Here is a 16,915-nt window from a genome sequence, read left to right as displayed (position 1 = left end):
TACCGTGCTGCTCTCATCAATGTCTGTAAATCCACAAGCAAGCAGAAAATCTGGAAATATGTCTGTCCAACCTTTCCTCGTACACTTTTTGCTAATATTTCCTAAAAACAAAACAAAAACGTAATGCATCAACATCCGGCAGTTGTCCTCAGCAAAGTTTTTTACATAAAGCTCGCAGGACTTCTGATCCTCAGCTGGCTAGTTAGGAGATTGTCAAAACTTTGTCCATTTCCATTTATTTACTAGCTCCTTTGACCAAAGGTCTTGAGCTTAACCATAACAATAATACATAATACAACAACACATAATCAATTTACAACACCCAACGTATACTTAAGGTTAAGTCAAAACTTTGTCTCACCTGTCCAATTCAAAACCCTACAGCCTATCCACGAGCATTGCCCTTAGAGATATACTTTGTGCAAACCTGTGTGTGTGTGTTAAGTGTCGTCAAGTCGCTTCCGACTCATGACGACCCTATGAATCAATGTCCTCCAAAACGTCCTATCTTTAACATCCTTGCTCAGGTTTTGCAAATTGAGGACTGTGGCTTCCTTTATAGAGTCAACCCATCTCTTGTTGGATCTTTCTCTTTTCTTGCTGCCTTCAACTTTTCCCAGCATGATTGTCTTTTCCAGTGACTCTTGTCTTCTCATAATGCGATCATAATACGATAGCCTCAGTTTAGTCATTTTAGCTTCTAGGGCCAGCTCAGGCTTGATTTTATCTATAACCCACTGATTTGTTTTTTTGGCAGTCCAGGGTATCTGTCTAAAACCCTCCTCCAACACCACATTTCAAAGGAATCTACTTTCTTCCTATCAGCTTTCTTCATTGTCCAGCTTTCACACCCATACATAGTAATAGGGAATACTATGGCATGAATTAGCTTGGTCTTGGTTGCCAGTGACACATCCTTACACTTAATGTGCAAACCTATCCCCCAAAATCCCCACTACAGTACCAAATACCTACTCTAGATCACTGTGTATTGGGGCAGAGTGAGGCTTCAATTTATTGCAAAAGGCCCAGGTTGGCTGCTGCTCCGGAGGGCCCCTGGTCACCTGCAGCAAACCTGGCTGAGGCCCACCAGAACCAGCAGCACTGCAGCTCCACTTGACTCAACCTCGGCCCATCAGTGTCGCCGCTCACCAGATCCAAGTTGAACAGCCCCTGGGGTTCAGGTAGTGTCAAAGGGGCTGAACAGTTTGGAGTTTGCCTGGACCATTTTAACATCCCAATTCGCCCCTGCTGAGATGTTTGTCAGCAACAACCCAGAATGCTGCTATACAATATTTTAAAAATCACTCGGCGGGGGCTCTGTCGGCCTCCATCTTTTGAGAAGACTAATTTGCGGCTATAAATGTGCGTGATGGAAAGGTAATTTGAATAAAATTGTTGCCATAAAAAAAAAACACCTCTCATCCCTCTCCATCATTATTTAAGGTGATACTGCATGATCTATAGCATGGTTATAAAAACCTTCAGGGACAGATAACCAGCTAGGCAGATAAATTGACTATGGAGCAGCAACCCTTAAAAAAAAAAATTCTGCTTGTAATGGATTTTTAAAAAGCTTAGAGGAGGGGGAGCAGGGATGAGGGAGAAGTTATCAAATGCAGAGCATGTTGGAAGGTTTCCCCATTATCCTTCCAGAAGACACAAGGAAATTCCTTGGAACTCAAACATACCACTGGGCACTGGTCAATATGCGATACTAAAAGAAGCCTGCTTAACTACTGTGAAGTTGAGGGCCTGGTTCAGAAATAATCTGCTTAGGGTACATTTAAGTAGAGGTCCACACGACCTGTGAGCAGCCAATCCAGATGTAGTTTGCCAGGCAGTGCCAATTCTAAATCTGGGTGAGTGGGTGGGTAGATCCAGGGGCGATGCCCCCAGCAGGTCTCCCTATCTCAGTGAGCCCACTTCCATACCTCTGCTCATTCCCTTTCCCTTCTTCCTGTTGCCCAAAGGGAGGTGGACAGAGGTAGATGTTAATTCTCCTTACTCTGGTCACAGCGAATTCACTGGAAGGCCTGGTTCATACACGCAAGAACATGTATGAACCAGGCTTTCCAGTGAATTCGCTGTGCTGACCTGTGTTGTTGTTGAAGAAGAAGCAGAGGAAGAAGAAGAGTAGGAGTAGGAGTTGGTTTTTATATGCCGACTTTCTCTACCACTTAAGGGAGAATCAAACCGACTTACAATCACCTTCCCTCCCCCTCCTCACAACAGACATCTTGTGAGGTAGGTGGGGCTGAGAGAGCTCTAAGAGCTGTGACTAGCCTAAGGTCACCCAGCAGGTGTCATGTGTAAAAGCAGGGAAACCAACCCGGTTCACCAAATTAGTGTCTGCTGCTCATGTGGAGGAGTGGGAAATCAAACCTGGTTCTCCAGATTAAAGTCCACCACTCGAAACCACCGCTCTTAACCACTACACCACGCTGGCTCTCCTTGCAAACAGAAAACCAGAACAGGATGCAAAAGCTGGGTTAGAACCCTTCCTCCTTTTCTATCTAAAGCAAGATGCTTTTTTTGGGGGGGGGGGTTGATTTGGAATCCAGCACCTACAGTATGAAGTAGTGTGGTCCAACCCATCATTTCCACATTCTACCACCTGATTCTCCTGCATTTATACATAAGGTCCTTGTTAGTGCCTACCTGTAGCGAAATGACACCGTTAACCCTTTTTTAAGTGATGGTTCTGCCCACCTTGAGATACTAACAGTGCAGTCCCTTTAAGTGCCATTGCCTTCAGCGGACTTAGAAGGATGTAACTCTGCTCTGAACACATGAACACATAAAGCTGCCTTATACTGAATCAGATCCTTGGTCCATCAAAGTCAGTATGGTCTACTCTTACTGGCAGCGGCTCTCCAGGGTCTCAGGTAGAGGTCTTTCACATCACCTACTCGGCCAGTCCCTTTAACTGGAGATGCCGGGGATTGAACCTGGGACCTTCTGCATGCCAAGCAGATGCTCTACCACTGAGCCATGGCCCCTCCCCTATGCTTTGGATGGCAATGCAAGACTTATAACAACCTGAATTTCAGATGCGTTTACTTTCAATATATACTCAACACATCACCAAATTCAAAACAAACTCTTGTGAGCCAAATGATTTTGAAGTTCTTGACACTGTCACAAATGCATGAAGTTGCCCCACCCACCCCCTCCCCACAGTAAAACACTGATTCCCCAATATAAAGAACTTGAAATACCTGGTTTGCTGAAAAAATGGCTAAATAGCTTTGGACAAGGGACTGTCACGATTTCTCCAATTTCTGCAGAGTGCCAGCAAGTTATGTTATCCCAGGTGCCAACACATCCTGGAAGAATAAGTAGAAAGCATACCCTTGAGTAACATTAATTGTGTGTGTGTGTGTGGGGGGGGGGAAACCACTGAGCTGCTAATATCCTTGAGGCCAGAAGAAATAAGCCATTTACAGAAGGGGAGGAGTCATCCTTCTGCTCATGTTTCAGACCAGATGTGATTACTTCACAAGGAGCTACTGAATTCAAATTTATCAACAGGTTTAATTCTAATGAGCAGGAGTTAAACAGAATGAATACCTTTCTTGACCCACTAAAGACGTTTACCTAGTTATATTAAGCCATTTTATTGCCGATGACAGGTGTTTTGAATGGTCACGGTGTTAGTCTTGTATGCTTTGGAAATTTTGCATGGAAGCGTCACAAACATACTTTTTTTTTTCATTTCATGGCCTTTTAACCCACTCTTCACATGTCTTTCTCTTTTGGTACATGTGTGTGTACATCTTACTGACTTTATGCACCAGATGATGTGGGATCTAACTAGGGTTGCCAGCTTTGGCCTGGGAAATTCCTGGAAATTTGGGGGCAGTACCTATAGAGGGGGCAGTCTGGGGAGGAACTGCACCTAGAATCGATGATATAATACAGAGTTCGCCCTCTGGAGCTGCCGTTTTCTCCAGGGGAACTGACCTCTGTAGTCTGAAGATCACTTCTAATTCCAAGAGAATTCCAGGCCCCACCTGGAGGTTGGCAACCCTAGCTCTCGCCCATAAAACCTTATGCTTCAATGAATCCAGTAATCAAAACATTACAGGAAGATTTCTCAATAAAAAGACAATATATAGCCAACTGAGGGCAGTTTTACAAACCAATCACTGTAAATTCACCCCTTGTTTATTACCCTCAGGACCTTGTCAAGGCTATCTCTTATTTGCACTTTTGATTGCCAAATAAATAGGAAATTAAAGGTATCCCAGTGTAGAATAAAGAATATAAAATAAGTTTATATGCAGATGATTCTATGCCATCAGTAAAAAAACCCATAAAAAAGCAGTTTAAAAATTCTGATTGTTGTGAATATGGCTCAGTCTCAGGAGGATACCAGCTTAATAAATCTGAGCTGTTTCGATGTTTGAAAATATGTTTGTTTTCAAAAATAAAAGTTTATATTAAAAAAATCTAAGGTGGAAATCTTAAATATAGTGTACAAATGCCTATTTAGCCATAGACTTGTTTGGAAGGGCAAGAAAGTGATGATCGTCAACTTCTACCCCCAATCTCTTACAATTTGGGGAAAAGAACGGCCAACCTGTTTGTGTGGTCAAAGATGACCGAACCATGCACTGTAAGGCATTTCCTATCTCACTTTATTTCTATATTCCCATTCAGTGGGAACGTAAATATTCCCCCTTAATCAGAGCAGCTAAAAATACTCTTCTCTATGCACTGAAATGCAGGCACTATAATCAGAATAAACTGTACACATAAAAAAATATGTGTTATTCTATCCTGTGGATCTATTCAGCTAACCACAGTGCTTTCCTGCAGCTTTTTGTGCTACAGGAAAGTATCATTGCTAGCAGAACAGGTTTGCTATATATCCTGTTTAGGCTGCTTCAAAGAATCTGATCTTCAATGAATTTGAAACTTCTGGTCAGGACTAGGAAAACAGAAGGAACCAATGGGAATGGAATTGAAGCCAAGGAAACAAGGCTTAGGTTTGGACACGCACAGGATATCACAATTCCGAATACAACCTGAATCAAGATGGAGGAGGAGGAGAAGAAAGTAAGGAGAAGAAAAGGAGACGAGAAGAAGAAAAGAAGGAGAAGAAGAATAGGTTCTTAAATGCTGACTTTCTCTACCACTTAAGGAAGAATCAGACCGGCTTACAATCCCCTTCCCTTCCCCACAACATATACCCTATGAGGTAGGTGGGGCTGAGAGAGCTCGAAAAGAACTGTGACTAGCCCAAGGTCACTCAGCTTTGTGTGTAGGAGTGAGGAAACCAACCTGATTCACCAGATTAGAGTCTGCCGCTCATGTGGAGGAGTGGGGAATCAAACCCAGTTCTCCAGATTAGAGTCCACCACTCCAAACCAGCGCTCTTAACCACTATACCACGCTGGCTCTCAGAACAGTGCTGCTGGATCAGACCAGTAGGTCCATATAGTTCAACATCCTCTTTCGAGTAGTGGCCACCCAGCTGCCTTGGAGGACCGACAAACTGGGCACAGAAGCTTCCCTTCATGTTACCTCCTTTCACTGGCATTTAGACATTTGCTGCCTCTAAATATGGCAGTTCCTTGGAAAATCATGCCCAGTTCCACCCCAGAACCCCTTTTTGACTCCTGAGATTTCACCAGGAACTGCCTATACATTTTCAAGAACCTTTGACATCTTTTAAAAATATAAGCTAGGAGTCTTGAGTGTCAAACCTCTCTGCCAATCAAATTCCATGGCAGACACACAGAACATACCGGTATATCATCCTTCCTACAAACAGGGTTGCCAACCTCCAGGTACTAGCTGGAGATCTCCTGTTATTACAACTGATCTCCAGCCGATTGAGATCAGTTCACCTGGAGAAAATGGCCCGCTTTGGCAATTGGACCCTATGGCATTGAAGTCCCTCCCCAAACCCCACCCTCCTCAGACTCCGCCCCAAAAACCTCCCGCTGGTGGTGAAGAGGGACCTGACAACCCTACCTACAAAGCATATGAATGGTAATAAATGCAGACTGGAAAATAATATTCTGTATCCTGGATGATGCAACTTGTAATGCTTACAATTTGAAACATATTTCTAGCCTGATAATCAACCAATATTGGTTTGCTTATCTCCTACAGGAATTCTGCATCATCAACTCAAGTAGGAATTCATCCTTTGATGAGTACACTAATTAACAGGATACCTCGTTAATTATCTCCTTTGTTTGCAGAATTGATTTGTTTACAAAGATGATCATACAAACACCTTCATTATCATACCACTTATGAAACTGCCTTTATCTGTGTGCTGTTTAAATACAATAAACAACATTTAATGAGCGGTTTCAGCTATCGTATGTACTAGTAACAAATCTTTTGAAATCCCATTAACGAAAAGCTTACCAAGAATTACTGATTAATTACAGAGAAATACATCCAGTGCCTCCTCCAAGTATAGCTTAGTTTGTTTCTTTAAACCCTCTGGGTATGTTCAAAAATAATTTTAATTGTTTTATTAGTATCTCTTTTATTAGTATCACTGATTCAATACATTATGGTCCTTCCTATCTGCGCAACACAGGGAATTGTTATACTCAGAAAGCAGTACTGCAGCTTACCACTCTGTGCCACGGGGCTCCTGAATAAGGGTATAGTAAAATTGGAATCAATCAGGATGCTTTAATAAAGGTATAAACGCTATAGTATACGGCTATAGTATATGTCTATTGAATTAATTTCTTGTTTTTATTATATTGTCTTCTAATTTCTGTAATCAGGTTTTTGTACTTCTTATGTCATGTTTTCTACTGTTTCTATTGCACTGTTTTCTAACTTTATAAGCCAATACAATAACTTTTGTAATTGGATCTCTTCTACTAGAATACGGGGTCATCTGTTGAAGTTGGAGGGTGAGAGATTCAAAACTGATAAAAGGAAGTATTTCTTCACACAACACATAGTTAAATTGTGGAACTACCTGCCCCAGGATGGGGTGATGGCGGCCAACTTGGAAGGCTTTAAGAGGGGAGTGGACATGCTCATGGAGGAGAGGGATATTCATGGCTACTAGTAAAAATAGATACTAGTCATGATGCATACCTATTCTCTCCAGTACCAGAGGAGCATGCTGAATATATTAGGTGCTGTGGAGCACAGGCAGGATGCTGCTGCTGCAGTCGTCTTGTCTGGGGGCTTCCTAGAGGCACCTGGTTGGCCACGGTGTGAACAGACTGCTGGTCTTGATGGGCCTTGGTCTGATCCAGCATGCCCTTTTCTTTTGTTCTTAGTCCTATTGCATTGTTAAATTTTTTAATCCTCCTTGAGTTTCAGTAAGAAAGGCAGACTATAATAAAGTAACCACCTGCTCTCTCACTGAAGATTACACCTGGAGACAGGCCTCCTTTGTAGCCAGGCATGTTTATAAGGAAGCAAATTATCCTTCAGATACTTTATAAGGCTACAAATGGCCCCAGATCATTGCTTGCTTAACAGGGCAAAATTAGCACTTTGAATTGTGTTGAGAAACAGACTGATAGCCAGAAAAGCTCTGTAAGTACTGTGAAACACATTCCTTCCTATTGTTACCACTCAACAGCCTGACAGCTGCTTTCTGAAGTGTCCGTACTGTCTCCATAGATACCCCACATGTAACACATTGTTGTAGTCTACCCAATGGATAACTGAGACCATGTTTTTCTAGGAACTGGTGAAAAGTGTTTCATGCCACGGATGGTTTTGAGATGGGTATCTGCAGGGCTGGATCAAATCACAGCAGACCTCTACTCTAAGGTGAGTGCAACCCTAGCCAGAATCAAGTGTATCACCCAAATAGCTTGCTGTTCTCCAGATTTAGCTTTAGTTAATACCTCCTATCTCTCTCATTATTGAAGTCAGATGTCTGTTCAGCATTGCTATCACCTCATCTGGCTTTGATTGAAAAGGCAAAACAGAGGTATAGATTATCAACATATGGATGACGCCTCACTACAGATCCCTCAACAGTCTCCTCTAACAGGTTTCCGTAGATTTTAAACAGCCCGGAAGACAACACGAAATTCCTTGGCATAAATGCTGCAGGCAGTAGATCCAGAGTGTCACCCTCAGGAAATGACCTGCCAAGGAGAAGAACCACTGGAACATGATATCTCCACTTCCCATCTCAGACCATTGGGCCAGAAGGTTACTGTGATCACATGAAGCTGCCTTATATCCAAATCAGACCCTTGGTCCATCAAAGTCAGTATTGTCTACTCAGACCAGCAAAGGCTCTCCAGGGTCTCAGGCAGAGGTTTTTCCCATCACCTACTTGCCTAGTCCCTTTAACTGGAGATGCCGGGGATTGAACCTGGGACCTTCTGCATGCCAAGCAGATGCTCTACCAATGAGCTACAGCTCCACCCCTGATCAAACACACTGAAAGCCATTGAGAGGTCCAGCAGAAACTGTGAGGTCATATTGTGGTTTCTTTTCCTGGTGAAAGTCATCCAACAGGACAGTCTAGGCAATTTAAGTTCCAGACTGACCCAGAAGCCAAACTGCAATGGGTATAGATAACCCTACCTATAAGAGCCTGGGTGTGAGCAGACACTGCTTAACAGTCACCACTGAAGCTGGAGGGTGAGAGATTCAAATCAGATAAAGTATTTCTGCACACAACACATAGTTAAATTGTGGAACTGTCTGCCCCAGGATTGGGTAATGGCTGCCAACTTGGAAGGCTTTAAGAGGGGAGTGGACATGTTCAGGGAAGAGAAAGAGGGGGCTATTCATGGCTACTAGTCAAAATGGCTACTAGTCCTGATGCACACCTATTCTCTCCAGGATCAGAGGAGCATGCCTGTTATATTAGGTGCTCTGGAACACAGGCAGGACAATGCTGCTGCAGTGGTCTTTGTTTGTGGGCTTCCTAGAGGCACCTGGTTGGCCACTATGCGAACAGACCACTGGGCTTGATGGGCCTTGGTCTGATCCAGCATGGCCTTTCTTATGTCCTTATGTTCATTCAAAAACCTTTCCCCAAAAAGAGGATATTCACAACTGGAAAATAATTATCAACTTTGCAGAAGTCCAGAGAGGGCTTCATGGTTCAGGTGGTCTTATGGTTATCTCTTTCAAGGCATGTGCAGCCGGCAGTCTACTTTAAGGAAGCAGGAACTACCTCCCATACCCAACTGATCATCCTGCTTTCATCCATTTACAGAAACCAGAAACGTCTTAGAACTCAGAAACTATCTTCACCTGCTGCTTTGCTCATAAACATCCTAGTGGTGCCAGTGTGGTGTAGTGGTTAAGAGCGGTGGTTTGGAGCGGTGTACTCTGATCTGGTGAACTGGATTTGTACCCTACTCCTACACATGAAGCCAGCTGGGTGACCTTGAGCTAGTCACAGTTCTCTTAGAGCTCTCTCAGCCCCACCTACCTCACAAGGTGTCTGTTGTAGAGAAGGGAAGGGAAGGTGATTGTAAGTCGGTTTGATTCTCCCTTAAGTGGTAGAGAAAGTCGGCATATAAAAACCAACTCTTCTTCTAGTGTAGAATAGCAGAGTAGAATGTCTCTAGTGTAGAATGTTTCTGTCAGCAGAGGGCATCAAAAGCCAGCTTGAAACTGCTACCAATATGTTTGTGAAATCTGTTGTGATGCGCCATACAGGAACTATGAGTCAGGGAGGTTATGCACATTAAATCTGAAAGCCAAAAAGGCAGCAGAAAAAATTAATCAGCAAAAAAACCCATAATTCCACTTGGCTTCCCCTCTCCCAAAGTCACCACAGGGATCCCATTAAATTATAATGGGAAAAGAGGCATTTATGGGCCACTGGTGTTTCTTGCAAGACACTGGTGACCTTGCATTTAGTATTTTGAAAAAGCAATTAACATCTACCTTTGAACAGAATTAACTAACAGAGTTGTCAGAACGCTGAATTAGGATCTGGGAGACCAATGGCAGCTCTCTGGGTGACCTTGGGCCAGTCATCTCTTACTCTGACCTACCTCACAAGGCTGTTGCTGTGGGAATGAAAATTAGATGGGGAGAATGATGGTGTAAGCTACTTTGGGGATAAAAGTGGGGTATAAATATCTAAACAAATAAAAAGTTCAGGGCATAAGCAGATGTTTCTAAATGTCGTCTATTTGAGACTGAACTGAACAGAAGCATTTCAGACCAACTCACGACAAGTAATACTTCTTTGTGTCTTTTTTTAGTCTTAGTAAAATGGCCTTACGTGAATTTTGTTTTAGATTTTTCTTTAGACAAATGCAGCTACCTGGAACTTGCATCTGTCTTAATTTATAGTCAGTGAAATTTGATTTCAGAAGATCCTTAGAAACATTAAATTATAAAACTACTCAGTGCTGATGTATTCTACAATCAGTCGCTGGATAGTGACAAATAAATCTAACTTTCTTGTGGCATATCATTTACTGAATATGACAATGTATTTCACTAATGAATGCTTACAATATCAACAAGACTGACTTGTTGCTATCCTAAGCACTGTTACACTCTTTTAATCCCACTGAAGTCAGAGGGCTTAGAAGGATATAACTCTGCTTAGGATGACACTGTGAGTTGCTTTTAATTTTCTATGATAAAACATTAGGACCTAAAGATTCAAGAATAATCATGATCATTTAGAATACCATGTTCTAAATTCCTTGGAGGCAGGGATTACTAATGTATGAAAAAATATTTTTAAAGATGGTCTGTGCTTTTCTTAAAATTGCTTCTTGGCTTGTTGTCTTTGAACTCAGCCTTCTCTTTTCTTAATTTCCAAGAACCCACCCCTAAATTTCAAAGACCTGCTGAAAGAACGTCCTTGGCTACACAATCATTCCTTCCTGAAAGCATAAAGCATAGCTATTTGCCTCACTGTCCGAGATACTAAATTACTCTGTTTCTTGAATGGTCTCAGCCAGGGAAGAGACATTTGGTTCTTCCTTGAGGAGCAGGGGGAGGGCTGGTTAAGGACACATGAAGGAGTCAGGCTTGGAAAAAATGAAGAAGCAAGAAGCTGGGAGGGGGGAGATCTACAAATTCTAACTAAATGGGATAAGGATAGTTCAAAGCCACAATGCTCAATGGGTGTGAGTTTGGGCCAGTAACCCTCCCTCAGCTTGATCAGCAACAGGAGTATTGGTAGGCTCTGGTGCCCTTTGATATGCAATGTGTGTGTGTGAAGCCATCAAATTGCTTCCTACTCATGGCGACCCTATGAATCAATGTCCTCCAAAACATCCTATCCTTAACAGCCTTGCTCAGGTATTGCAAACTTGAGGGCAGTGGCTTCCTTTGTAGAGTCAATCCATCTCTTGTTGGGTCTTCCTCTTTTCCTGTTGCCTTCAGCTTTTCCTAGCATGATTGCCTTTTCCAGTGACTTGTGTCTTCTCATAATGAGACCAAAGTACAATAGCCTCAGTTTAGTCATTTTAGCTTCTAGGGACAGTTCAGGCTTGATTTGATCTAGAAACCCACTTATTTGTTTTTTTGGCAGTCCACGGTATCCATAACACTCTTCCAACACCACATTTCAAAGGAATTTACTTTCTTCCTGTCAGCTTTCTACATTGTCCAGCTTTCACACCCATACATAGTAATAGGAAATATTACGCCATGATATGCAATACTATGGCATTGATATGCAATACAATAGGCCATTGATACACTGAAAATCCATGTTCAAGTTTCTAATTTCTCCTTTACCCTTGCTGGTATTTTTTTTTTCAACCCTCAAAATACAGGATTAACCACAGCTCAAAAGTTGTCTGCCATCCATTGCTTCTGTGGGTGTTTCCTTGGAACTTGCAAATGAAGCCAACCTTACTGTGTTTGTTGAACAAAAGTAAAATTCCTTTGTATACACCAGTGGTTCCCAACCTTTTTTTGACCAGGGACCACTAGGACTTTTTTGTTCGGTGCAGGGACCCCAAGGTTCAAAATAAAAATTCAGAGAATTTGAAAATAAACTTTAATCATAACTGTTAGTTAAACATTAAACATTAAACTTAAACTTAGAATAATATTTGAATATATTTTTATAATAGAGAACTTTTAATTGAAAATATTAATTTATTATGGGTTTATAACTTTGTTTCGCGGACCTTAATTTAGTTCTAGCGGACCCCTGGGGGTCCATGGACCCCTGGTTGGGAACCAGTGGTATACACGATCTGAAATATTTAAATTCTTCACTGGGGCAGCCTTAAGCTTAAGCATCTTCAGCAGAGCTACACTGCCTTATGTACATTGTTTTCTTATGACACCCTACGAACACCTAAAATAAGAATTTCAAGCCAAGCTTCCTTTTTCCAGTTGATGTCAGGCCAAAAGCAGCATTAGCAACCTAACATACAAATACCCAAAGACAGCAATAAATCTATTAAAAAAAAAAAAAAAAATCTGGCAGCACTGATAATTATGCAGATACCGAAAAATGAGTAAATCTTTGGCTCTAATGGATGTGTAATTCATACCAGCAGCAAAGGACAGAAGAATAAATTACTTTTTTAGCTCCACTGTTGTGCGTTTGGGTCTGTCCCAAAGATGAAGGGCAAAAGACCATACTTTCCTCATTTAAGCAACATCGTTCAGCCATTTCCCATAAAAGTTATTTTTCTTCACACCCATACATTAAGACGGGTGTGGAAGCAAAGGAAAATAACTTTCTTAAAGCAACATCTTGTATGCACAAACATGCATGTTCCTTTTGGAAACTTTTTTTGGGGTACTACTTTTTATCCACTAGATAACCTTCAGGGTATTGGTTCAGGAGGGAACAATCCCTGCTGCCTCCCAAGAGTCAACCTGAAAAGCCTGCAAGTTGAAGACCAAGAGGATCCAACTATGAACATTTATTAATTGAAAGAAGTTACCTACAAGATCCAGGCTGAACTTAGGAAGTACACCAACATGCATACCTATTCTCTCTAGTATCAGAGGAGCATGCCTATTATATTAGGTGCTGTGGAACACAGGCAGGATAGTGCTGAAGTTGTCTTGTTTGTGGGCTTCCTAGAGGCACCTGGTTGGCCACTGTGTGAACAGACTGCTGGACTTGATGAACCTTGGTCTGATCCAGCATGGCCTTTCTTATGTTCTTGTGTTCTTATGGCTTGTTTGTGGGCTTCCTAGAGGCACCTGGTTAGCCACTGTGTGAACAGACTGCTGGACTTGATGAACCTTGGTCTTATCCAGCATGGCCTTTCTTATGTTCTTAACAACAAAGGGGGAAAGACTTAACCCTAACAACAGAGTTAAGTACCCAGAGGTCAAGAAAAATCAATATCAAAGGCCAAAGATTATACAAAGTAAAGGCTATATCAATACAAAATATGTATATATTTATTACAGGCTAAAATCAATAACATATATAAGGCTCTGCAACAGCCTGCCAAACCAATATATTCATGTAAACATACAACACAAAGGGACATCTAATTCTGTGATTGTATGTCCATTTTTGTTGTATGTTTACATGAATATATTGGTTTGGTAGGCTATTGCAGGGCCTTATATTTATTACAGGCTAAAATCAATAACATATATGTACGGATTTTGTATTGATATAACCTTTACATTGTATAATCTTTGACCTTGGATGTTGATTTTTTCTTGATCTTTGGGTACTTTATTCTGAACTTAGAACAGTGATGGTGAACCTTTTAGAGACCGAGTGCCCAAACTGCAACCGAAAACCCACTTATTTATCGCCGAGTGCCAATGCGGCAATTTAACCTGAATACCACCCCCAGAGGGGGCCCAGAGGGAGAGGCTAGGGTTGCCAAGTTCCTCTTCGCCATGAGTGGGAGATTTTTGGGGTGGCGCCTGAGGAGGGTGGGGTTTGGGGAAGGACTTCAGTGCCATAGAGTCCAATTGCCAAAGTGGCAATTTTTTCCAGGGGAACTGATCTCTATTAGTTGGCGATCACTTGTAATAGCAGGAGATCTCCAGCTAGTACCTGGAGATTGGCAACTAGTTCTTTAGTGTTTTCTCTCTACATATCAAGACAAATGGAAAGGTGTTTGGAGGATGGCTTGTGGGCACTTCAAAGGTGGAATAGGACTGCACGTCCCTCCACCCGCACAGACGCAGAGGGAGCCGGAGAGGCCGCTGGAGGGAAAGAAGGAAGGAAAGAAGGGAAGGTAGGGGGAAAGGGAAGGAAGGGAGGGAGAGAAAGAAAGAAAGAAAAAGAGAAAGAGAGAAAGAAATGGAGCGAGGGAGAGAAAGAAAAGTAGCGAAAGAAAAGGACAGAGGGAGACAGAGAAAGAAAGAGGCCATTTATGCATGGGAGGTTTTGCCTGATTTGCCACTCTCCAGATGCATATTTTCCCCATCCGGATTCTCAAGACTCTGCATGGGGACTTACTGATGAGTTTTGAGAATTTGGATGGGGAAAATGTGCATCTACAGAGCGGCAAATCCAAGGCAAAACATCCCATGCATGAATGGCCAGAGACAGGAAAGCCTTCCCGCTTCTCTCTCTCTCACACACACACACACAAGCCCCCCTCCTCCCTCAGCCCGCAGCAGAGAAGGGGCGCGTGCACGCAGAACAGCCCACAGCGCACGGGCGCCGGGAGACCCTTCCCTTCCTGCGGAGGCTCAGCATCCTGCCCCACTGACAGCTGCCCCTGCCCAGCCGGGCCCACCACCAGCGAGGGAGGGGAAGGAGGCACCCCAGAGCCTCCGCCTGACTTCCTGCCCCACGGCTCGCCAGCCACCAGCCCTGTCACTGCGCCCTTCGCCTGTGTACGGGGCTGCCCCCCTCCGGCCGCCTCCCACGTGGCCGTGGTGAGCAGCAGCAGGAGGAGGATCCCCCACCCGGCTGGGCCTCACTGCCACCGCCTCCATCCACCCCTTTCAGAGTGGAGCTCCGGCGGAAAGGAGGCCCGTCTGGCGCAGAGGGAAGGAAGGAGGGAGGGAGCCAAGCCTAGCTCAGCGCCCCTCTCTGCCTGCCTGGCTTGCCCAGGCCCCTAAGCCCCCCGCCCGGAGGGGATCTCCCACCCGGTCTGCCTGCCCCAAGGGGGGGATGCGGTGAGAGGCGAGCGAAGTGGGGCAGAGGGCGCCTCCTTCACGCCCACCGGCCAGCCATGCCCGTACAGGCCCAGAGGGCGCCGGAGAAGCCGCCAGCCATGCCGAGTGTGGGCGCCCGGCTTCTGTTCCCTGCTCTCCCACCCGCCTGGCCGGCCGCGCACGCTCCCTCCAGCGGCGGCTTCTGTGGGAGAGTCCGGGGGCCACCGCCAGTGATGTCGGAGGTTCCCCACCCCTGGGCTACAGCCTCACCATCTGGAGAGGGGCAGAGCCGGAAAGGCCAGAGGCTTCGAGGAACCGCGCGTGCCGGCAGAGAGGGCTACGCGTTCCGGAAGTGGCACGCGTGCCATAGGTTCGCCAACACGGACTTAGAAAGTACACAAAAAAAGATCCTCATCTAGGCCCATTCTGATGCGGGACCCAACTCCCTCAGAGTGAGTCTAGTGAATTGCAGCCAAACTGAAAGCAGCATGGATCTCAGGTTGCCAGCCTCCAGGTGAAGCCTGGGGATCTCCAGGAATTACAAGCCATCCCCGGTCTACAGAGATTAGTTTCCCTGGAGAAAATCACAACTTTGGAAGGCAGATTCTATGGCACTATACCCTGCAGAGGTCCCTTTCTTGCTCAAACTTCATCCTCCCCAAGCTCCACCTCCCAAATCTCCCAGAATTTCCCAGCATGAAGCTGGCAACCCTACCTAGATCTGTAGAGTCACAGTGCTGCAAAATAGCCACAAAGCTCAGTGGCTCAGTGGCAGAGCCTATGCTTGGCATGCAGAAGGTTCCAGGTTCAATCCCCGCCATCTCCAATTAAAGGGGCTAGGCAAGTAGATGATGGGAAAGACCCTGGAGAGCCACTGCCGGTCTGAGTAGACAATACTGACTTTGATGGACCAAGGGTAGGAGTATAAGGCAGCTTCATGTGTTCATATGTGCCAGGGGCAGAATTCTGGAGACCTGGCTCATGGGCTCAGCAGTGGGTACCCCAAAAGCAACTTCACATTTGAAGTGCAAATTATCATATAAATGGTCATAAAGCCATTAAGTTTGGCGTCTAAAATTGCCTAACTGCCCAACTGCAAGACACAATAACTCCCTTGCACATAAAAATGAATAGGAAGATTTGATAGGGAAACTAGTGCTTATGAAGGAAAGAGAGGAGAGAACCATTTCTAATGGGCAAGCTCTTCCACCTTCTCTTGGGTGCAGTTCTACGCGCACTAACCTGGGAGTAAATCCAGTGGGATTTCCTTCAGGGATCAGGATTCACAGGGTCAGGCTGCATATATGAAAGCACCAAGATAGTTCATCTGGATCCAGGCTTTGTGATTCTGACCCTGAAACCTGCCCTTGATATATGCCAATCAATGCCTTCTATTCATAAGAGCAACGTGACTACATTGAAAATGTGTACCCCCCCCCCCATTAAAAGGTACAATTTACCACTGGCTGAGCCACAGAAGTATTTGTATGCTCTATTAATAGAACTCATTAGGGAAAAGGGGGTCACAATCCTCGCCCTAATTTCCTGGCACTTTCAGCATCCTCTGAAAATGCTCACTGATGCAGCTCTTCGGTTTTGCTTCAGTCAGAAACCCGTTCAAGCCAGCTAATGTCATATTCTGTCTCCAGCTCAAACCTTTTATTTATTGTTGTTATTTCCTTGAGTTCTGGTTAGATTACTTTAAAAAGAGAAAGAGAAGCATTCCAGATCTTCCCCATCTTCATTGTTCCAAGGCATCACATTTTACGTCATACCTTTGGCCTAAAGAGATTTGTCTGTTCAGACAAAAAAAAGACTCTGGAAATTTACTGTTAGGTTTGTATTTCAGAATATTGGAGATGGTGGTAGCATAACATTTGGGATCTGAGAAGCAAGAATTTATGAGATATGCACACCG

The 16,915-nt window shown here is 44.0% G+C and overlaps 1 protein-coding gene across 1 annotated transcript in view; it reads right to left on the bottom strand.

Moving 5' to 3' along the window:
* The window catches only part of VIPR2 (vasoactive intestinal peptide receptor 2), a 67,213-nt gene that overhangs the window by 27,868 nt on the left and 22,430 nt on the right, over positions 1-16,915 (bottom strand). The window contains exons 3-4 of the mRNA XM_056857122.1: positions 3,222-3,329; positions 4-101 (exon numbers count right to left, since the gene is read on the bottom strand). Of these exons, the coding sequence (XP_056713100.1) occupies positions 4-101; positions 3,222-3,329 (206 nt within the window). The remainder of the gene's footprint in view (positions 1-3; positions 102-3,221; positions 3,330-16,915) is intronic.

This window comes from Euleptes europaea, chromosome 11 (genome assembly GCF_029931775.1).
Source record: "Euleptes europaea isolate rEulEur1 chromosome 11, rEulEur1.hap1, whole genome shotgun sequence".
Lineage (NCBI taxonomy): Eukaryota > Metazoa > Chordata > Lepidosauria > Squamata > Sphaerodactylidae > Euleptes > Euleptes europaea.
The sequence above is the reverse complement of the archived record's forward strand: the minus strand, read 5'-3'. Positions and strand labels throughout refer to the sequence as shown.